General features: G+C 37.4%; 1 protein-coding gene across 1 annotated transcript in view; it reads left to right on the top strand.

Moving 5' to 3' along the window:
• Positions 1 to 23,892, top strand: part of LOC138081004 (centlein-like) — a 155,295-nt gene that overhangs the window by 76,948 nt on the left and 54,455 nt on the right. Inside the window, exon 3 of the mRNA XM_068973961.1 lies at positions 22,505 to 22,589. Within this exon, the coding sequence (XP_068830062.1) occupies positions 22,505 to 22,589 (85 nt within the window). The remainder of the gene's footprint in view (positions 1 to 22,504; positions 22,590 to 23,892) is intronic.

Here is a 23,892-nt window from a genome sequence, read left to right as displayed (position 1 = left end):
TGACCTCTATGTGATTTATCAAGGTTTATGATGAGATTGGACTATCTGCATTTTAACACAGATTCACAGGCATTTCTGACATTCCAGAAGAGACTCTAAACTAGAAAGGTGAATATTTTTATCTTTAAGGATGAAGTAAATCTGAGGTTCAATATTTAACAGGTTTAAAGACAGGGAAAAATTTACACGTCTTTCATTAGAACTTCTGTAAAGAAGTTATTTTTAATGATTTATGGTTAAGAACACAGCTATGTAGACAGGACTACATGGTTTGGAACCTCGGCTCTACCACTTTCTTGTTGTATATATCGAGGCAAAATAATTACTTTTATATGCCTTAGCTTTCTTTTCGTTTTTTTTTTAACCTTAGTTTTCATTTTTGTGAAGTGAGAATAGTGAGTTGTTTTGAGTTAGTAGTGCATTATAATCATCACCATCATCTCCAGATCGTGTTATAGTTTAAGTATCTTGTGTCTGCCTGCAATGTGGGAGACCCGGGCTCGATCCCTGGGTTGGGAAGATCTTCTGGAGAAGGAAATGGCAACCCACTCCAGTATTCTTGCCTGGAGAATCCCACGAACGGAGGAGCATGGTAGGCTACAGTCCATGGGGTTGCAAAGAGTCGGACACGACTGAGCGACTTCACTCACTCACTCACTCAAGTTTGTTTTTGGAGAATCTTGAGAAAAGCCAGTTAGCATCTTCCAGAATATAGGCTTCCAAAAGTAACTCCTTTTTGATGTTATACTAGTTCATTAATATTAACTTTTTAATTCTTAAAATAATGTATATTGTACTTTAAGTTAAATACTCAAATTCAAACATATATCTAAATCTCAAATTGAAGATGTTTAGAGTTTATCAAAATTAATACTTTTATTGTTTCATACATACTTTCAAATGAAACCTATAGATATTGCTTTATTTTCCTATTTATTTTTATATCCAAACACCTTATATTTGTATAAATTTTAAAAATGTTTTACTTTCTTTTTAGCATTCTATACTTACAGTTTGATAGGCTTCTCAATAATTGTTTTCTTGTACTCGTCCCTTTTTAAGAATTCACTTTTTCAGAATGGAAAGTGTCTTGAAAAATGGTAACCATAAAAAGGAATTGAAGAAGTAAGAAGATGTTTAGTATTTGTTGCATATTTGCTTAAGATATACATGCTATATCCTTGAAATACTTTTATTTAAAAATTTAACCTCAAAGAGGATGAGAGATTATCTCATATTTATGTTTATAGTTAAAGTTTAGGTGCTTAATAATAAGGAGGCTGTTGTTATAAGGTTCTATTATATATTCTCATGATTGAGAAAACCTCCCTTATGCTCAATTCCACTCCTAAACACATGGGTTGCACAGCTGCTGTATGGTTGTACACCGTCTCTTGTGTTTTAAGCCAACACAGCCTGCAAAAGGGTTGCATTTTGGAGCATGGTAGTAGCATGGCTGGTTGGAGACCCCAGAAGTGTAGCTGCCAGAATTCTCCCATCTGGCAGCAGTGCTGCTAGGCAGCTCCACACAGGACATAAATATATTTTTGCTGAGCCCTTTTCTTGTTGCAACAGCCATGAATGCCTAGGCAATGATGTGGATGAATGGAAAGATGGTCAAAGTAACTAACAGAAGGGTGTTTAATTGGAAGTACTCTACTGTTTAAGGTAAAAGAACATCCAATAAAGTATGAAGAAATACATTTGAACTCTTAGTATAGATGCAAGAAGCTGACAAATAGTCTGTTAACTTTTATGAAGAGTTATAAATGGAAGAATTTTGAAATTCTAATGAAGCAAAGTTACTTAAAAATTATGCTTTTTATGCATGGCAGAGGGTGACACAGAAATATAATTTTTTATTTTAAGGGAAAATAATTGTGATTGTCATTATTTGGTGAAAGTTTATTTCTAGTTTCATTAAAAATTCCCAGAACATTGAACATAAGTCAACATTCCATGGAGAAGGAGGTATTATGCAGCTTGCATGTGTGCATATCTGCATATCGGAGCACAAAATATTGACATGATAATTGCAGTCAAGCCTGAGTGAACAGTGGCCTGTGGGAATTCAGCTGGTGTTGTACCAACTGGATGGCTGCTCAGGACACAGTTTGAAATGCAAGGTGCAAGTTAGCACTTTATTCAGCACAGGCAGGCATCATTTAAAAATCCTTGGAGGCAGCCCTGGTGATGTGCAGATGTTAAAACAGTCTGTTCTGGAGTGCTGATATTTTTGAACACTATAAGAGACTTCTTGATTCTGGGTAAAAAATATTTGCACAATTATTAAAGACATATAAGACAATCTTTTCTAATTCTTTTATGGATATTTTAGATAAATGTTGAGTATATATAGAAGTAACTGGGCATGTGATTTAAAAAAGGGAACAAGAAAATCAGAAACTAAATAAAGGTCATTTAATTTCCACCTATAAAATAGAGAAGATTTTGTTTTGAGTTTTAACTTTGTGTACTTAGAAATGATGTTATCTAGTATACTGTTTAGTTATGTATTAAATCTAATCTGTTAATTCTGTTAAGTTATTGCTTCTTTATTTAAAGAGTTCATCAATACTCCATAATTTAAAAAATTTGGATTCAGATATTGTAGCCTAATTTTATTCTTTGTTCAAGTTTGGAGCTACCTGATTGAACAGGGTAAAAAGAATAATTTTTCATGTCTCACGCTAACTCGGGTTTGGCTTTCACATATAGTTTATTTTTATTTTTTGTCCATGCCATGCAGCTTGTGGGATCTTAGTTTCCTGACCAGTGATTGAACCTGTGCTGCTGTATTAGACATGCAAACAAAGTATAATAGGGATTCTGGATTATCTAATAAAAATTAACTTCTGATCTTAGACAAAATAGGTATATCAAGTATACTTGGAGCTATAAAATATTTTTATACCAGAGTTGATTAAGATTTGTGGACTTAGTAATTTATTTTCATTCAGAATATTGTTTTTTTTTTTTTTGTAGAGCGGGTTTTACTGTGGAATAAGTGTGTTTGAAAAATATTCATGTTAGGTTTTAAAGTTTTTCTCTTTTTCAAGTTATCTTATTATTATATTATTCATCGATACCATTCTAGTAATTTACTATACATATTGAAAATAGAAAATAGTTATAAAGCAGTTTGTGGATAAAAGAATAAATAACTTGTAATGGTATAATTCTCATTTCCCTAAACTTCCATTTTTACTAGTGTTACTGTTTTAGAATTTTAATGCTTAATAGAAATTGAGAATGCATTTAAATGGAAAGTCCTTAATAAGAATAAAATATACATTTTAATAGATTGTGTTCTTAAAGGAAATGTTAATACAGTGTTTATATTTTTTGCATCAGTGTAATTTGTTAATTAAAAATAATCAACATCAGTGAGTTTTGCTTTCTTATTTTCTTTGTTTTCTAATTCAGGCCGATATTATTGCCTCATTTATAGTTAAATGTTTCTTTTAGACTCTAATATTTCATTTTTGACATCTCATTAAAAATGGGCTTAAGCCCAGAAAATACGATCCTGTCATATTGTATAATACATGGCATGGTCTATAACACAGTAAAATTTTGTTTCTTAATGCTTTAGAATAATTTCTCAGATTTTTAAGTTTAGAAAAATGGAAAAAAGTTAGCATGGTAATTCATGTGGCTAAGTACAGCAATGTTAAATGTTTAAATGGGTCATACTCTTGGGAAAAGTGATTGGAGCTTTAAACTCGTACAAATTTGACAGCCTCTTTTCACTTCATTTTTCATCCTAAAGAAGTCTGCAGATATTCTTAGCTCACATCATTATTGCACATCAGTGGTTCTAATTAGCTAAACAGGAGTTTGTTTCAGTCATTGATCATCATCAGCTTCTTGACAGTGTCTTTATTTTTAGTAACCTTTTTTTAATGTCTTGTAAATACATAGACTGTATATTAATTGAACTGACCAGATAGGTTGATGATCTTTAAACTCAAAGCAATTGTTTTCATTATATTATTCCAAGTAAAAAATATTGTATTCATATTGTAGCACTGTTTTCTCTTGGGAGAATTTTCCTGTTAGGAAAATATTAGACATCCCGTGCGACCAGGAGGAGTTGCTGGACAAATATCTATATAGATTTTAAACTGATTTTTTTTCTTTCAACTTCAAAATTGTAACATGGTAGTCTTTGGAATTTTTTGTTATAAAATATATCATTGAGGTCTATTTTGGAAGTTTATGTGAAGATTCATATTTCATTTATGACCTATGCTTTCAATATTATTCACCTTCGGTTGAGAAATGTGTCAGTTATTGTTATTTCAGTGATTCTCAGACTTTAGTGTGTATTAGAATTATCTGAGGCTTTGTCTCTTGTCACTTTGGGCTACTATAACCGAATTCCATAGAATGGGTGGCTTAAACAACAAACATTTATTTCTCGTAGTTCTGGAGGTGAGGAAACCCAATATCAAAGTGCCTGCCAACTCCATTCCTTCTGAGAGCTCTCTTGCAGACAGCTGCCTTCTTGAAGTATGCTCACATGACAGGAGAGAGAGATCATCTTTCTCTCTAATCTCTCCCACTAATCCTATTCGTGCCGGCCTTACTCTCATGACCCTTCCAAAGGCCCTACCTACAAATACCCTCACACTGGGAATTAGGGCTTCAACATACGGATATGAAACATTCAGTCCATAGCATCTTTTTGTCAAACACAGATTGCTGGGCTCCTCCCTCACAGTTTCTACTTTCAGGGTGGGCGGAGGATGGTACATTTCTAACAAGCTCCTAGGTGGTGCTGATGCTTCTTTGGTGACCCACACTATGAATAGCACTGAATTAGAGTGTGAGTGAGTTATGCACATACTTGTATCACAGGAGATAATTGCTCTGGTAAAGCTAATTTGGAAGCAGCAGGAGTGCCTTTGTTTGGGGTTTGTGGCATATAGTCTACTTTTCCATTACCTCATTTAAAAGGACCATTAGAATTTATTTTGACGATATTTTAGAAGTGAGCGAGTTAGAAAGAATTTATCTGTGTTAAGTTTAATTCCTGAGAAGTTAGAAATAGATTCATAGTATATTCAGGAAGGAATTTATAGAGGAATCTGACTAGAATTAATATCTTGACCATCTCAACCTGGGCCTTTCTCCCTGACTAACCCCTATCATGCCCTGTTTGTTGGGATTTGAGGTTATTAATATTTTTCCTGTGTGTGTGTGTGTGTGTGCGCGTGCGCATGCTAAGTCGCTTCAGTTATGTCCAGCTTTTTGCAGTGCTATGGACTGTTGCTTGCCTGGCTTCTCTGTCCATGGGATTCTCCAGGGGGAAATACTGGTGTAGGTTGCTATGCCCTCTCCAGGGGATCTTCCTGACCCAAAGACTGAACCCGCATCTCTATGTCTCTTCATTGGCAGGTAGGTTCTTTACTACTAGCACCACCTGGGAAGCCCTCAGTTTTTCTCTTAATCCATATACAGTTGACCCTGGAATGACCGGGGGGTTAATCCTTGTATAATTTACAGTCAGCCTCCATGTTCTTGGTATCACTGCATCCATAGTTTAACCAACTATGGGCTTGTGGTTCTACAGTGTTTACTATTGACGGACATCCACTATAAGTGGACACTGACAGTTCAAACTTGCATTGTTCATGAGTCAACTGTACCTTGAATAGAAGTAGCATTCTTTTGCAACATTTATGGTTTTATAACAGTAAATTACACATTCAAGTGACAATTTGAGATTATATGTTAGTGACAAGTGATAGGCAAGGGGCATATATTTTTAATATATAAAATAGTTTTGTAAATGAATAAAAACAGCAAGATGTAAAATAGGGCTTACCTGGTGGCTCAGAGGTTAAAGCGTCTGCCTGGAATGTGGGAGACCCCGGTTCAAACCCTGGACGGGGAAGATCCCCTGGAGAAGGAAATGGCAACCCACTCCAGTACTCTTGCCTGGAGAATCCTGTGGAGGGAGGAGCTTGGTAGGCTACAGTCCATGGGGTATATTGTAGGTATATTGACAGGCAATGGCAAATTTACAGGGGAAAGGCATTTCAATTTCTAAAAGTATGTTTAGTTTCGTTATTAATAAAAGAAGCACAAGTAAAAGGAAAGCCTGCTTGAAGACAGTGTATCGTGATCATACATTAAACATATTGTTAATGCCTAGTAAAGAGAAAGTTAGCAAAATAGTAAAAATAGTAGTCATAGCATGTTTACAAAATTTCAAACATTTATTCCAACTCTCTCCATCTACTGTGTGCCTACATCCAGAGGGCTAAACATGGCTAGATGAAAACTCTAAAATATGATGATTGGTCTTATGTAATTTAAATTTAGGACCATTAACCTCAGTGCTTAATACTAATTGGTAGTCATCCTGTTTTTTTCTCTGCTTCACTTACTGGCTCAGTATCCTAGAATACTATTTTATGCTTACTCAATTGTCAGCTTTTTTTTTTTTCTTTATAAGTTTTGGCCATGCCAGCAGCTTATGAGATTTTAGTCACCTGACCAGGGATCAAACTCAAGACTTTGACAGTGAGAGCACCAACTCCTAACTAATGGACTGCCAAGGAATTCCCAACTTCTAAAACTTCGTTTGCATCTTCCCTGGTGGCTCAGATGGTTTCTCATTCTTACTCCTAACTGGTAGCTGTTATAGATTTGTCAAATTAACACTTAACTCTGTCTTAAGTAGAGCACAGAGTGGTGGATAGTGAACCATGATTCAATAGCAGACCACAAGAAAAGTTGGGATAGAGAACTTTATTACTTACAGGTCCTGGAGGAAGTACTTAGCCTGCTTCAAGGGACAGTGCTCAGTGGTCAAGGCAGAGAGCTCCCGAGAAGGATAGACCTGGGGCATATGCCTCTATTAATGTTTATGGGTGGCATGCTTTCAGGTAAGCCCCACGAGGGTCTTATCTAAGTGACACACAAGAGGGAGAAGTGTTGGAAGGCGGGGGAGACTGTTGATCACGAGGGCTACTGGGGAATGCATTCAGTTCAGTCGTGTCTGACTCTTTGTGACCCCATGAAAGTCGCAGCACGCCAGGCCTCCCTGTCCATCACCAACTCCTGGAGTTCACTCAGACTCATGTCCATCGAGTCTGTGATGCCATCTAGCCATCTCATCCTCTGTCATCCCCTTCTCCTCCTGCCCCCAATCCCTCCAAGCATCAGGGTCTTTCCCAATGAGTCAGCTCTTCACATGAGGTGGCCAGAGTACTGGAGCTTCAGCCTCAGCATCAGTCCTTCCAGTGAATGATCTCTTTTAGAATGATCACCCAGGACTGATCTCCTTTAGGATGGACTGGTTGGATCTCCTTGCAGTCCAAGGGACTCTCAAGAGTGTTCTCCAACACCACAGTTCAAAAGCATCAATTCTTCGGCGCTCAGCTTTCTTCACAGTCCAACTCTCTCATCCATACATGACCACTGGAAAAACCATAGCTTTGACTAGATAGACGTTTGTTGGCAAAGTAATCTCTCTGCTTTTGAATATGCTATCTAGGTTGGTCATAACTTTCCTTCCAAGGAGTAAGCGTCTTTTAATTTAATGGCTGCAGTCACCATCTGCAGTGATTTTGGAGCCCCAAAAAATAAAGTCTGACACTGTTTCCACTGTTTCCCCATCTATTTCCCATGAAGTGATGGGACCGGATGCCATGATCTTAGTTTTCTGAATGTTGAGCTTTAAGCCAACTTTTTCACTCTCCACTTTCACTTTCATCAAGAGGCTTTTTAGTTCCTCTTCACTTTCTGCCAAATGCATATCAGACCCTTAAATTTACTTGTGACTCTGCAGGCTGCTATCTAAGGCATGAGCTTTCATGAGGGACTAGTGTCAGTTTATGCTTGCTGTTCTTTGAGTTATGCTCTTGCCTTAGTGCTTTGCACTTGGTACAGGTCCTGTGGCCTAAAAAACTCATGAGAGCTTCCCAGGTAGCTTAGTGTAAAGAATCTGCCTGCCAGTGCAGGAGATGCAAGAGATGTGGGTTTGATCCCTGGGTGGGGAATGTCCCCTGGAGTAGGAAATGGCAACCCACTCCAGTATTCTTGCCTGGAGAATCCCATGGACAGAGGAGCCTGTTGGGCTACAGTCCATGGGGTTGCAAAGAGTTGGACACAACTGAGCACACATGTATTCACCAGAAGCTCTGTGATTCTCACTTCCTTCCTTTACGTCTCCACCCAAATACACCTTTAAGGACTTATTTATTAATTATTCCATAGCAACAAACACCCTTGCTTTTGTTGCTCAGTTCTTTAACATAAGGCATCTCTTTCTTTGTTACCCTAGTTCATTGTCCTTTTTGTAGTTAAAGTCAAACTTACTATACTAAATTATTGGAAGTCTGATTTAAAATTTTTAATGTATTATTATTATTGCCATCTGCATTTGTCTCCTTTAATTATTGATATGCTTTTCCTTTTTTTAAATTGAAATATACTTGATATACAATATTAGTTTCAAGTGGACTACATAGTGATTTGACATTTACATACATTATGGAATGATATGGGAAGTCTAGTAAACCAATTGTCCCCATATAAACTTATTACACTCTTATTGTCACTATTCCTTATCTTGTGTGCTGCACGCCTGTAGTTTGTTTTAGAACAGGAGATTTGTATCTTTAATGCACTCCACGTATTTCTCTCCCTTTCTTCTCTGGCAATACCCATTTGTTTTCTGTATCTATGAGTATTCTGTTCGTTCCGTTTTTCTGATGCCACATATAAGTGAGCTCATATGATATTTGTCTTTGTCTGTATGACTTATTTCATTTAGCATAATTCCTCCTAGATCCATTCATGGTCTTGCAAATGGCAAGATTTCATTTTTTATACCTGACAAATATGCCATTGTGTGTGTGTGTGTGTGTGTGTGTGTGTATATATATATATATATATATATATATATATATATATAATATGTATATAAATATATCACATCTTTATCCATTCATCTATTGATAGGCACTTAGGTTGCTTCCATAACTTGGCTGTTATAAATAATGCTACAGTGACCCTTCGTATGCTTTTATCTTTTTGAACTAGTGTTTTTGTTTTCTTTGGGTTAAATACCCAGAAGAGAAATTGCTGGATCATTATGGCAGTTATATTTTAAACATTTTGAGGAACCTCTGTACTGTTTTTCATAATGGCTGTACCAACTTACACCCCACCAACAGTGCACATCTTTTCTAATACTCTTTATTTGTTGTCTTTTTGATGATTGGCATTCTAACAGGTGTGAGGTGGTACCTAATTTCATTTCCCTTATATAGTGATGTTGAGCCCCTTTTCATGTTTCTAGTGACCATCTGTTTGTCTTCTTTTGAAAAATATCTATTCAGATCATCTGCCCACTTTTAAATCAGGTTTTGATATTGAATTGTATCAATTCTTTGTATATTTTGGATATTAACCCCCTGTCATCAGTTATACTGTGTATAAATATCTTCTCCCATGTAGTATGTTGCCTTTTTGTTTAGTTAATTATTTTCTTCAGTGTGCAAAAGTGTTTTAGTTTTATGTAGTCCCATTTATTTATTTTCTAGTCCCATTTATTTATTTATTTATAAATATCTACTTATTTATTTATTTTTGTTTCTTAATTTCCTTTTGTGATAGCTCATTGTCAATATGTAGAAATATAACAGATTTTGATATATTTTGTATCCTGTACTTAATTGGATTCATATATTAGTTCTAGTAGTTTTTTGGTAGCTCTTTTAGCACTATCTGTACTATCATGTCAAGTGCAAACAGTGACAGTTTTACTTTTTTCTTTTCAATTCGTGTTTATTTATTTTCCACGTCTGATTGCTGTGGCTAGAAGTTCTAACAGTTTTTTGAAAAAAGTGGTGAGAGTCGGCATCTTTATCTTGTTCCTTATCTTAGAGAAAATGCTTTCAACTTTTTACCTTTGAGTATTATGTTGGCTGAGGGTTTGTCATATATGGCTCTTATTATGTTGAGGTAATTTCCCTCTGTATCCACTTTGTGGAGAGTTTTTATTGCACATGGTTGTTGAATTTTTGTCAAAAGCTTTCTCTACATCTACTGAGATGATCATATGATTTTTGTTCTTCAGTTTTTTTTAATGTGGTGTATTACATTGACTTGTGGATATTGACCATCCTTGCATCCCTGGGATAAATCTCACTTGATCATGGGGGTTTCCCTTGTGGCTCAGCTGGTCAATAATCCACCTGCAATGTGGGAGACTTGGGTTCGATCCCTGGGTTGGGAAAATCCCCTGGAGAAGCAAATGGCTACCCACTCTGATATTCTGGCCTGGAGAATTCCATGGACTGTATAGTCCATAGGGTCACAAAGTCGGACATGAATGAGCAGCTTTCACTTTTCATGATACTTTTAATGTATTGTAGATTAGTTTTACTAGTATTTTGTTGAGTATTTTTGCATCTATGTTCATCAGTGACATTAACCTGTAATTTTACTTTTTTAGATGCTTTGTCTAGTTTTGGTATCAGGGTAATCCTGACCTCACAGAATGAGTTTGTAAGCATTCCTTCCTGTGCAGTATTTTGGAATAGTTTGAGAAGCATGGGTGTTAGTTCAGTTCAGTTCAATTGCTCAGTCATGTCCGACTCTTTGCAACCCATGAAATGCAGCATGCCAGGCCTCTTTGTCCATCACCAACTCCCGGAGTCCACCCAAACCCTTGTCCATTTTATCAGTGATGACATCCAACCATCTAATCCTCTGTCATCCCCTTCTCCTCCTGCCCTCAATTTTTGCCAGCATCAGAGTCTTTTCCAGTGAGTCTTCTCTTTGCATCCGGTGGCCAAAATATTGGAGTTTCAGCTTCAACATCAGTCCTTCCAGTGAACACCTAGGACTGGTCTCCTTTAGTATGGACTGGTTGGATCTCCTTGCAGTTCAAGGGACTCTCAAGATGTCTTCTCCAACACCACAGTTCAAAAGCATCAGTACTTCGGTGCTCAGCCTTCTCTCTAGTCCAACTCTCACATCCATACATGACCACTGGAAAAACTATAGCCTTGACTAGACGGACCTTTGTTGGCAGAGTAATGTCTCTGCTTTTTAATATACTATCTAGGTTGGTCATAACTTTCCTTCCAAGGAGGAAGCGTCTTTTAATTTCATGGCTGCAGTCACAATCTGCAGTGATTTTGGAGCCTAGAAAAGTAAAGTCTGTCACTGTTCTCACTGTTTCCCCATCTATTTGCCATGAAGTGATGGGACCGGATGCCATAATCTTCGTTTTCTGAATGTTGAGCTTTAAGCCAACTTTTTCGCTCTCCTCTTTCAGTTTCATCAAGAGGCTCTTTAGTTAGTGTTTGCTTTCTTCCATAAGGGTGGTGTCATTTACATATCTGAGGTTATTGATATTTCTCCCAGCACTCTTGATTCCAGCTTGTACTTCTTCCAGCCCAGTGTTTCTCATGATGTACTCTGCATATAAGTTAAATAAGCAGGGTGACAATATACAGCCTTTACGTACTCGTTTTCCTATTTGGAACCAGTCTGTTGTTCCATGTCCAGTTCTAACTGTTGCTTCCTGACCTGCATATAGGTTTCTCAAGAGGTAGGTTAGGTGGTCTGGTATTCCCATCTCTTTCAGAATTTTCCAGTTTATTGTGATTCACACAGTCAAAGGCTTTGGCATAGTCAATAAAGCAGAAATAGATGTTTTTCTGGAACTCTCTTGCTTTTTCGATGATCCAGCGGATGTTGGCAATTTGATCTCTGGTTCATCTGCCTTTTCTAAAACCAACTTGAAACTCTGGAAGTTCATAGTTCATGTATTGCTGAAGCCTGGCTTGGATAATTTTGAGCATTACTTTACTAGTGTATGAGATGAGTGCAATTGTGCGGTTGTTTGAGCATTCTTTGGCATTGCCTTTCTTTGGATGAAAACTGACCTTTTCCAGTCCTGTGGCCGCTGCTGGGTTTTCTAAATTTGCTGGTATCTTGAGTGCAGCACTTTCACAGCATCATCTTTTAGGATTTGAAGTAACTCAACTGGAATTCCATCACCTCCACTAGCTTTGTTCATAGTGATGCTTCCTAAGGCCCTCCTGACTTCACATTCCAGGATGTCTGGCTCTAGGTGAGTGTGACTGATCACACCTTTGTGATTATCTGGGTCTTGAAGATCTTTTTTGTACAGTTCTTCTGTGTATTCTTGCCACCTCTTCTTAATATCTTCTGCTTCTGTTAGGTCCATACCATTTCTGTCCTTTATTGAGCCCATCTTTGCATGAAATGTTCCCTTGGTATCTCTAATTTTCTTTAAGAGATCTCTAGTTTTTCCCATTCTGTTGTTTTCCTCTATTTCTTTGCATTGATCACTGAGGAATGCTTTCGTATTTCTCCTTGCTATTCTTTGGAACTCTGCATTCAGATGCTTATATCTTTCCTTTTCTCCTTTGCTTTTCGCCTCTCTTCTTTTCACAGCTATTTGTAAGGCCTCCTCAGACAGCCTTTTTTTTTTTTTGCATTTCTTTTTCTTGGGGATGGCCTTGCTCCTTGTCTCCTATAAAATGCCACAAACCTCCATCCATAGTTCGTCAGGCACTCTATCAGATCTAGTCCCTTAAATCTATTTCTCACTTCCACTGTGTAGTCATAAGGGATTTGATTTAGGTCATACCTGAATGGTCTAGTAGTTTTCCCTACTTTCTTCAATTTAAGTCTGAATTTGGCAATAAGGAGTTCATAATCTGAGCCACAGTCAGAGCCACCAAGCTCCCAGTCTTGTTTTTGCTGACTGTATAGAGCTTTTCCATCTTTGGCTGCAAAGGATATAATCAGTCTGAGTTCGGTGTTGACCATCTGGTGATGTTCATGTGTAGAGTCTTCTCTTGCGTTGTTGGAAGAGGGTGTTTGCTATGACCAGTGCGTTCTCTTGGCAGAACTCTATTAGCCTTTGCCCTGCTTCATTCTGTACTCCAAGGCCAAATTTTCCTGTTACTCCAGGTATCTCTTGACTTCCTACTTTGCATTCCAGTCCCCTATAATGAAAAGGACATCTTTTTTGGGTGTTAGTTTGAGAAAGTCTTGTAGGTCTGCATAGAACTGTTCAACTTCAGCTTCTTCAGCGTTACCGGTTGGGGCATAGACTTGGTTTACAGTGATATTGAACAGTTTGCCTTGGAAACGAACAGAGATCATTCTGTCTTTTTGAGATTGTATCCAAGTACTGCATTTTGGACTCTTTTGTTGACTATGATGGCTACTCCATTTCTTCTAAGGGATTCCTGCCCGCAGTAGTAGATATAATGGTCATCTGAGTTAAGTTCACCCATTCCAGTCCATCTTAGTTCGCTGAGTCCTAGAAAGTCGATGTTCACTCTTACCATCTCCTGTTTGACCATTTCTAATTTGCCTTGATTCATGGACCTAACATTCCAGTTTCCTCTGCAATATTGCTCTTTACGGCATCGAACCTTGCTTCTATCTCCAGTCCCATCCACAATTGGGTGTGTTTTTGCTTTGACTTCATCCCTTCATTCTTTCTGGAGTTACTTCACTGATCTCCAGTAGCATATTGGGCATCTACTGACCTGGGGAGTTTCTCTTTCAGTATCCTATCTTTTTGCCTTTTCATATTGTTATGAGGTTCATCATGAGAAACGCTGGACTGGAAGAAGCACAAGCTGGAATCAAGATTGCTGGGAGAAATATCAATAACCTCAGATATGCAGATGACACCACCCTTATGGCAGAAAGTGAAGAGGAACTAAAAAGCCTCTTGATGACAGTGAAAGAGGAGAGTGAAAAAGTTGGCTTAAAGCTCAACATTCAGAAAACTAAGATCATAGCATCCAGTCCCATCACTCATGGGAAATAGATGGGGAAACAGTGGAAACAGTGTCAGACTTTATTTTTTTGGGCTCCAAAATCACTGCAGATGGTGATTGCAGCCATTAAATTAAAAGACGTTTACTCCTTGGAAGAAAAGTTATGACCAACCTAGATAGCACATTCAAAAGCAGAGTCATTACTTTGCCGACTAAGGTCCGTCTAGTCAATGCTATGGTTTTTCCTGTGGGCATGTATGGATGTGAGAGTTGGACTGTGAAGAAGGCTGAGCGCTGAAGAATTGATGCTTTTGAACTGTGGTATTGGAGACGACTCTTGAGAGTCCCTTGGACTGCAAGGAGGTCAGCCCTGGGATTTCTTTGGAAGGAATGATGCTAAAGCTGAAACTCCAGTACTTTGGCCACCTCATGCAAAGAGTTGACTCATTGGAAAAGACTCTGATGCTGGGAGGGATTGGGGGCAGGAGGAGAAGGGGATGACAGAGGATGAGATGGCTGGATGGCATCACTGACTCGATGGACGTGAGTCTGAGTGAACTCCTATAGTTGGTGATGGACAGGGAGTCCTGGCGTGCTGCAATTCATGGGGTCGCAGAGTCGGACACGACTAAGCGACTGAACTGAACTGAACTGAACTGATGGGGTTCTCAAGGCAAGAATACTGAAGTGGTTGCCATTCCCTTCTCCGGTGGACCACATTCTGTCAGACCTCTCCACCATGATCCTCCTGTCTTGTGTGGCCCCACACGGCATGGCTTAGTTTCATTGAGTTAGACAAGCTGTGGTACGTCTAATCAGATTGGCTAGTTGTCTTTGATTGTGGTTTCAGTCTGTCTGCCCTCTGATGCCCTCTCTCAGTGCCTACCATATTACTTGGGTTTCTCTTACTTTGGACATGGGGTATATCTTCACGGCTACTCCAGCAAAGCACAGTTGCTGCTCCTTACTTTGGACATGGGGTAGCTCCTCTCGGCCACTGCCCCTGACCTTGGACACAGGGTAGCTCCTCTCGGCTGTTGCCCCTGACCTTGGACATGGGAGTGTGGCAGCTGTGATGGCACAGGAGCAGTTTTTTCCAATAGTTTGAGAAGCATGGGTGTTAATTGTTTAAATACTTGGTAGAATTCACCTGTTAATCTGTCTGGGCCTGGACTTTATTTGTGGTGAGGTTTTTGATTACTGATTGGATTCCATTACTGTTAATTGATTTGTTTATATTTCCTGTTTCTTCCTGATTCAGCCTTAGGAGTTTGTATATTTCTGGGAATTTGTTTCTTCTAAGTTGTTCATTTTCTTGTACGTATGATTGTTCTCAGTAACATTTACGGTCCTTTGTATTTTTGTGGTGCTATTTTTAACTTGTCCTTACTTACTTCTGGTTTTATTTCTTTAGGCCCTTTTTTAATGACTGGTTTGAGTAAAATGTTCTATATGCATTGATTGATTACAGCTGATCTAATGTGTCATTTAAGGCCAGTGTTTCTTTATTGATTTATGCCTGCATGATCTCTCCATAGATATAAATGTTGTGTTAGAAATCCTCCACTATTATCATGTAACTTTCACTCTCTCCCTTTATGTTTCTTAATATTTGCTTTATGTATGTAGGTGCTCTTATGTTTAGTGTATATATATTTACAATTACATCTTTTTGATTCCTTGGTCATTATGTAATGTCCTTTCTTGCCTCTTGTTACAGTGTTTAAAGTCATCAATACTGCTAGCCCACCTTTCTTTTTATTTTTGTGGAACTATTTTTTCCCATCCCCTCGCTTGTAGTCTATGTGTATCTAGATCTATAGTGAGTCTCTCATAGGCAGCATAGCTATAGGACTTGTTTTTGTGTCCATTCAGCCACTCTTTGTCTTTTGACTAGAGCATTTAGTCAGTCCATTTACATTTAAAGTGATTATTTAATAGCCAAATATTTATTGCCATTTTGTTAATTGCTTTGGGGTTGTTTTTGTAGTTCTTTTTTGTTCATTCTTTTCTTGTTCTTTTGTTGTCTTCCCTTATGATTTGATGATTATCTCTAGTGTTATGTTTGGGTTCCTTTCTCTTTTTCCTTTGTGTATCTATTTTAGGCTTTTGATTTGCGTTTACCATGAGGTTTATATATGACAACGTATATATATGTGATTAACTTGATGATCTCTTTAAGTTCAGTGCATTCTTTTTTTTCTTAAGATATATATATTTATATATATATGTATATTTGAGGCACAGTTGATTTACAGTGTTTCAGGTGCACAGCAAGGTGATTCATTATACATATACATATCTTTGTTATACATATAGATATCTTCATTATACATATACATATACATATCTTCATTATACATATACATATACATGTCTTCATTATACATATACATATACATATCTTCCTGACCCAGGGATTGAACCCAGGTCTCCCGCATTGGGGGCAGATGCTTTAACCTCTTAGCCACCACGGAAGCCCTTATACATATACACATATATTATTTTTCAGATTATTTTTCATTATACGTTGTTATAAGATACTATAGTTCCCTGTGCTATAAAGTAAACCTTTGTTGCTTGTTGCTTGTTTATTTTTTTTCTAATTAGAAATCTAGCATTCTATTCATATGAAAGTCAAACAAGTGGAATTTAACTTGTGGAATCAAACAAGTGAAATAAAAAATTTTAGTTAGGCAAGAATTCATAAGTCTTCTAAAATATATATATTATGCATACTACTTATATATATGCATACAAAAACTTTTCTACTATGCTTGCAAAGGCTTGAGAAAAAACATCAAAAAGAGAAGAGATGGAGAAATTGGAAACATAAACTAAATGAAATGGGAGCACTGAATATGAAATAGGAAAAGTTAAACTGCTAAGAGATCATCATAGAGTCTAGTTGCTTTTAAACAGGGCTGTTCATTAGAAACATACCTGGAGCTTTGAGGAAAAAAAGAAATACTGGACATTTATATTTTTCAAAAAATTCCAAGATAATTCAGTATGCATTTGGATTTTAGAAAGTGATTATAGGTTTTTCTATTAAATAGTAGTTTTGGTGATATAGAATTCTATTATTTTTCTGTTGACCAATCATGATACAATGGTATTAAGTGATTGGTAGTTACATAATCACAATAGTAAAATATATTTATCAGTTTTCACAATCAATAGTGAGACCCGAAAGAAAAGATGATTACAGTTGCAAGCCATAATGGGAATATGATTAACCTAACAATATAAAATAATTACGTACAGTTTGAGGGGTAAGCAGAGTGATGTGGTAAGTGAGGAAGTGCATACATGCACTTGTTTTCATCTGCCCAGCCAGTCTGTATCTTTTGATTGGTGCGTTTTTTCCATCACCATTTTCTTAATTGTTTTGGGTTTATTTTCTGTAGGTCTTTTCTTTCTCTTGTGTTTCCTGTCTAGAGAAGTTCTTTTAGCATTTGTTGTAAAACTGATTTGGTGGTGCTGAATTATCTTAACTTTTGCTTGTCTGGAAAACTTTTGATTTCTCTATCAAGTCTGAATGAGAGTCTTACTGAGTAGAGTATTCTTGGTTGTCGTTTCTTCTCTTGCTTCACTTTAAATACATGGTGCCATTCCCTCAGGTTTGTAGATTTTCTGTTGAGAAATCAGCTGGTAACCTGATGGGTGTTCCCTTGTATGTTGTTTGTTGTTTTTCCCTTGTTGCTTTTAATATTTTATCTGTCTTTACTTTCTGTCAGTTTGATTACTGTTTGTCTCTATGTGTTCCTTCTTGGGTTTATCCTTCCTGGAGCGCTCTGTGCTTCCTGGATTTGGTTGACCATTTCTTTTCCCATCTTAGGGAAATTTTCAGCTGTTACCTCTTTAAGTATTTTCTCAGGTCCTTTCTTGCTCTCTTTCTTCTCCTTCTGGGACCCCTGTGATGTGAATGTCAGTGCGTTCAGTGTTGTCTCAGAGGTCTCTTAGGCTGTCTTTTTTAAAAAATTCTTTTTTCTATATTCTGTTCTGTGGCAGGGATTTCCACCATTCTGTCCTCTGTGTCATTTATTTGTTCTTCTGCCTCAAGTTATTCTGGTGTTGATTCTTTCTAGTGTATTATTCTCTCTTGTTTGTTCTTTAGTTCTTGTAGGTCTTTGGTAAACATTTCTTGTATGTTCTGCATTGTTTTTCTGAGGTCCTGGATCCTCTTCACTATCTTTACCTGGGATTTTATCTTGTCCTGTTATCTATAACTTCCTGCTTTTTTCATCCTGATTTACTTTCTGTAATGTGGTTTTGTTCTAGCTGCTGTGGGATTGTGGTTCTTTTTGCTTCTTCCTGCCATCTGACGGAGAAGGCTAAGAGGCTTGTGTAAGCATCTTGATGGGAGGGACTGGCCATGGGAAAAACTGGGCCTTGCTCTGCTCAGCAGGGCCTTGCTCAGTAAAACTTTAATCCAATTATCTGCTGATGGGTGGGGTTGCACTTCCTCTCTGTTAGTTGTTTGGCCTCAGGTTACCCAGCCCTGGGATCTATGGGCTCTGTGGTAGGTTTAATGGTGACCTCTAAGAGGGCTTATATCAAGGAGGGCCTTCCAGGATTGCTGCTGCCAGTGCCTCTATCCCTGTGGTAAGACCCTGCCAACTCACACCTTCACATGATACCCTCCAGCACTAGCAAGTAAGTAGTTTTGGTTCAGTCTTTTGTGGGATCACTGCTCATTTGCTCTGTGTCTTGGGCATGCAACATTTTGTTTGTGTCCTGCAAGGCTAGAGTCTCTGTTTCCTCCAGTCCTGTGGAAGTCCTGTAATCAAATCCTGCTGGCCTTCAAGGTCAGATTCCATGGGCATTTCCAGTCCCTTTGTCCAGTCCCCAGGCTGGGAAGCCTAACGTGTGGTTCAGAATCTTCCCAACGGTGAGAGATCTTTATTATTATTGTTCTCCAGTTTGTGGGTCACCCACCTGGTAGTTATTGGATTTGATTTTATTGTGATTTCTGCAGCTTCTTCTTTGTCATTGGACATGGAATATCTTATTTTTTGGTGGGTTCTAGTGCTCTCCTGTTGATGGTTATTCAACAGCTAGTTGCAATTTTGGTGCAACTAAAATTGCAGGAGGAGATGAGTGCAGATCCTTCTATTCCACCATCTTGAACCAGAAGCCAGTTCAATGCCTTTTAACAACCCTATGTTTTTACTCCACCCATCCACATATTTACTGTTCTTGATGTCTTTTTTTTTAAACTTTTAAATTTTGTATCCTTATTGTAATAGTTGCTTAGTGTGGAAATAGATGATTTTACTACTTTTGTCTTTTAACCTTACTACTAGATTTATCATTGACTGATCTACTGTTGGGACCTAACCTGAGCCATGACAGACTCAACAGGCCACACCAGGCCTAAGCCTCAGGGTCTTGTAAGCATGAGTCATAATTCTAGGAAGCCCCACCCTAGGAGAGTTCCTGCTGGAGCCAAACCGGATTAAAACCTGTCATGATTCCGGGGAACCACACCCTGGGAAAGTCAAACCTGAGCCAATCCAGATAGGATTTGGAAATCGCATGCCCGTAAGGCTCAGCCAGTCATTACCCGCCAGCTGTACTAAGAACCGCCTGTATAAAAGCAGCTGTGAGTCAGAGCTCAGGGCTCTTTCGTCAAGACTCCACTGCACTGGATGAGACAGGAGCCCTAGCTCGAGCTAGCAATAAACCCCTTTATGCTTTTGCATTGCTGTGGACGTCTTATTCTCTCAGTTTTGGGGACTCGGACTTCGGGCATAGCACTACCTTTACTATGTATTTGTCAGTGAGATTTTTCCTTCCATAATTTTCATATTTCTAGTTGTAGTCTTTTGTTTTTTTGCTTATGGAAGTCCCTTTAACATTTGCTGTAAAGCCAGTTTAGTGCTGCTAAACACTTTTAACTTTTGCTTGTCTGTAAAACTCTATCTTGTCCTTCAAATCTGAATAATATCTTTGCCAGGTAGAGCATTCTTTGTTGTAGACTTTTTCCTTTCATCTCTTCAAATATATTGTGTAACTCCCTTCTGGCCGGCAGAGTTTCTGCTGAAAAGTCAGCCAATCACCTTATATCAGTTTCTGTATACTTAACTGGTTGCTTTCCCCTTGCTGCTTCTAAGACTCTTGCTTTATTTTTTTTGCCATTTTAATTATGATGTGTCTTCGAGTGGACCTCTTTGGGGTCATGGTTCTGAGATGTCTCTGTGATTCCTGGCTTTGGATATCTGTTTCATTTCCCAGGTTAAGAAAATTTGGAGTATTATTTTTTAAAATAAGTTCCCTTCTACTTTATCTTTCTCTTCTTCTCTGGCACCCCTATATGCAAATGTTAGTATGCTTGATGTTGTTTCAGAAGTCTCTTAAAATATTTTCCTTTTTAAAACTTATTTTTTTCCTTTCTCCTTGGGAGATTTCTACTACTCTGTCTTCCAGATGCTCATCCGTTACTCTGTATCATCTAATCTACTGTTGAATCCTTCTACTGTATTTTTTATTAATAATAAAATCATTGTGTTTTTCAGCTCTGATTTTTATTTAAATTTTTAAACTCTTTGAAATTTTGACTAGGTTCATTCAGTTTTCTCTCCAGTTCATTGAACCTCTTGTTGACTATTCCTGAACTCTTTTCGGGTAGATTGTTTATCTCCACTTTGTTTTTTCTGTTTCTGAGGTTTAGTGTTATTTGTTTGGAACATATTTCTCTGTCTCCTCATTTTTCTGTATTCTCTACATTCATTTCTTTGTATTAGGTCAGTCAGGAGAAGTAGTCATTCCTTGGGGTCTGGCAGCACACTCTGATCACCAGAGCTGTATGCCTTAGGGGTCTCCTTATGTTGGCAGCATGTACCCTTCCACTGTTGTGGGGCTGAGTGCTGTCGATGTGTTGTTAGGCAGAGCTGGCCTCTGGCCCAGTTGGCTGTGAGACTGTGCCGCATGCAGTGGCTGTCGGCTTGCTGTAGGAAAAGGCAGGCTTCCTGTGTCATTGGCTGTATGTCCTGGGAGGGCCTAGGGCTAGGTCCCTGCATGACTGTCTATGTAGCCTGGGGTGATTTGCAGCTCATGTTAGCCTGCAGATGTGTGGGACATCCTCTCATGCTAATAGGGTAGAGGGAGGGTTCCAAAATAGTGCTTGCCAATGCTGGTGTTATTGCAGTAGAACAACTCCCCTAGAATGGATGTGTCCAACATCTCTGTGCCCAAGGCATCCCCAATTGCCTCCTGCCTTTCCAGGAGGTGTTACAAGACCAGCAGGAGTATCTGATCCAGGCTCCTGTCATACTGTTGTATCTCCACTGGAATTCGGACTGTGTGAGATTTTGTGCATGTTCTTGAAAAGTGGAATCTCTGTTTCCTGCAGCTCTCTAGCTCTTTCGAACATGAGACCCATACATTTGTGCTCAGTCATGTCCTACTCTCTGCGACCCTATGGACTGTCACTCACTGGGCTCCTCTGCCTACTGGGTTCCCCAGGCAAGAATACTGGAATGGGTTGCCATTTCCTTCTCTAGGGAGTCTTCCTGACCCAAGGATCAAACCCATGTCTCCTCTCTCTCCTACATTGGGCAGATTCTTTACCACTTAGCAACCTGGGAAGCAACATGTACACTACTAGTTTTCAAAACCCATTGTTCTGTAGTCTGATCTACTTGGTGTGGAATACCCAGGCTGGGGAGCTTGACTTGCTCCTTGGAGAAGATCTCTATATTTGTGATTATCCTCCCATTTAGGGGCCACTGATCTGGGGGTGGGAATACTGACTATATTGCATCTCCACTCCTCCTAACCATCATAGTGTGATTTCTTCATATCTTTATTTGTAGTGTATCTTTTCTGCTAATTTTCAGGGTTTTTTTTTTTTTTTTTTTACCATAAATAGCTGTTTCATAACTAGTTGTAATTTTTGTGTTGTCCATGGAAAGAGGTGAGTTTAGGGTCTTCCTACTCTGCCATCTTGGTCACCAGCAATGGTATGCTCTTATGTCATATATGTCTCTTAATTCTTATACCCATTTTTACCTTCTAAAGCCCTTTGCTTCATCTCATTTTTATTCTCAGGTGAGGGTTCTTAATTTCTTCCCACCTGTACACTTTGTGATTCATGAGTGATTTAGGTACAGATTTCTATTTATTTTACCTGTTTTAAAATTTAAAAAATATGATGAGCATCCAATAAATTTCTCTCTTATTTATTTAATGTTGATTGTTAGTAAACTCAACCTTTCTCTCCTTTAATTCTTTTACTTAAAAAATGGTTAAGTATTGTATTCTTAATTATTAATATTAATTATATTATATTATGATATATTTTATTATATTAATATTAGCTAATATTTAAATTGCAATATAAAGTATATTAACATGAACATATTAATATATTCAGTAATTATTTTAAATTTATGATATAGTGACTGTTGCAGTCAAGATTAAATGTGTTTTAAGTATGTTTTATAATGCATATAAATTAGAAACTTTTTTTGTATGAAGTTGTCTTAGTTGGCAGCAGTTATAAATTGTCGTCACTTGCCATATGGTTTCTGATTAAATCAGAAAGGGCTGTTAACATCGGATAATTTACTTTTCTATAGTTTAATGTGAAACTCATTATTAGGATGTGGAAATTAAAAGAATTGGCTACCAATAATGTCTAATAAACTTTCAAAAATAATGACTAATAAATTTTCAATATAGATATTTTTTATTTCTAGAGAAAAACGGAAATCTGAAGCTAAAGACAGAAAAGTTTTAGAAATTCTGCAAGTCAAGGATGCTAAAATACAAGAATTGGAACAGGTTGGTGTTATAACAGAAAATACTAAATTTATGATATTTATTTCATATGGTAGGTCTTTACAAACATTTTATTTTTTGCAATAATGGTCACAAGAATATCAGGGTCATTATGTGGTTCTATTAACTATAGTCAAGTTACTACTTTAGCCTGTTATTCTTCTTTGTGTTTTTGGGTTTTAGACTATGTTATTTATACATTAAAACTCTTAAGATGGTGTTTTAATTTTATAGTAATAACTATCTGTCACTCACTTTTTGTTGAAATTGCTTTTTATTTTTAACAATTATCATTTGCTTCTGAATCCTACAAATTTTTTAATGCTTTAATTTGTACAAAAGATTAACAATAACTAGGATGATTCTATTTGATGTTTTGAACTTGCACTTTCAAATTATGCAATCCTATAATTATAGTTAATACAATTATATGTAACTGTATATTTAAAATTATAGGTAATTATATCTTCAGTGTATTACCACTAGAAAAATCTACATGGTCATTGATTCCTCCCAAGAATCATTTTTGAGGTAGTAACATCTTAAAAATAAAGGTGAAATAAATTTATTTTAAGAATTGTCTATATCATGATATATTTAAATTCATTTTATACCCAATTGCCCATTATAGGCTAAATTATCTTTATTTTCTGGGTTAAATGAAAATTCTTTCTGGTAACTCTGCTTTTCCAAGTTCTGACTCTATTTTCCTTCCTACCCAATGAAACAGTCAGGATAATTTTCATCTAAGATTGGTTATTGTTATTAAGTTGTTTTATTAAAGGACTAAAAATGGAAGTTATGTGGATAATATTATTTTTATTATTCTCTCTATATGTTTGTTCTAAAATTGGATATACATTCCTATATGACATATAAATTTGAAATTTATACCTTCTCCAGAATTGTATTTTCCTTCTAGAAAATGTAATAAGTGAGTGAGTGACGTCACTTAGTCGTGTCTGACTCTTTGTGACCCCATGGACTGTAGCCTACCAGCTCCTCCATCCATGGAATTTTCCAGGCAAGAGTACTGGAGTGGGTTGCCATTTCCTTCTCCAGGATAGAAAATGTAATAATTATTGCTATAATGATAAAATTTTAAAAATAACTTTTTAGTTTGTTTTGGAGAATAATAGTTGTATTTCTGTCTTGAATGTTAAGCAATATCAAAATGAGTTCTAATATAGAAAAATACTGCCATGTGCCTAGTATATTAATTAGTTGGGAAGATCCCCGGGAGGATGGTATGGCAACCTACTCTAGTTTTCTTGCCTGGTAAATCCCATGGACAGAAGAGCCTGCC

Source organism: Capricornis sumatraensis, chromosome 6, assembly GCF_032405125.1.
Source record: "Capricornis sumatraensis isolate serow.1 chromosome 6, serow.2, whole genome shotgun sequence".
NCBI lineage: Eukaryota > Metazoa > Chordata > Mammalia > Artiodactyla > Bovidae > Capricornis > Capricornis sumatraensis.
Note: the sequence above shows the minus strand (reverse complement) of the source record. Positions and strands in the feature narration are given on the sequence as shown.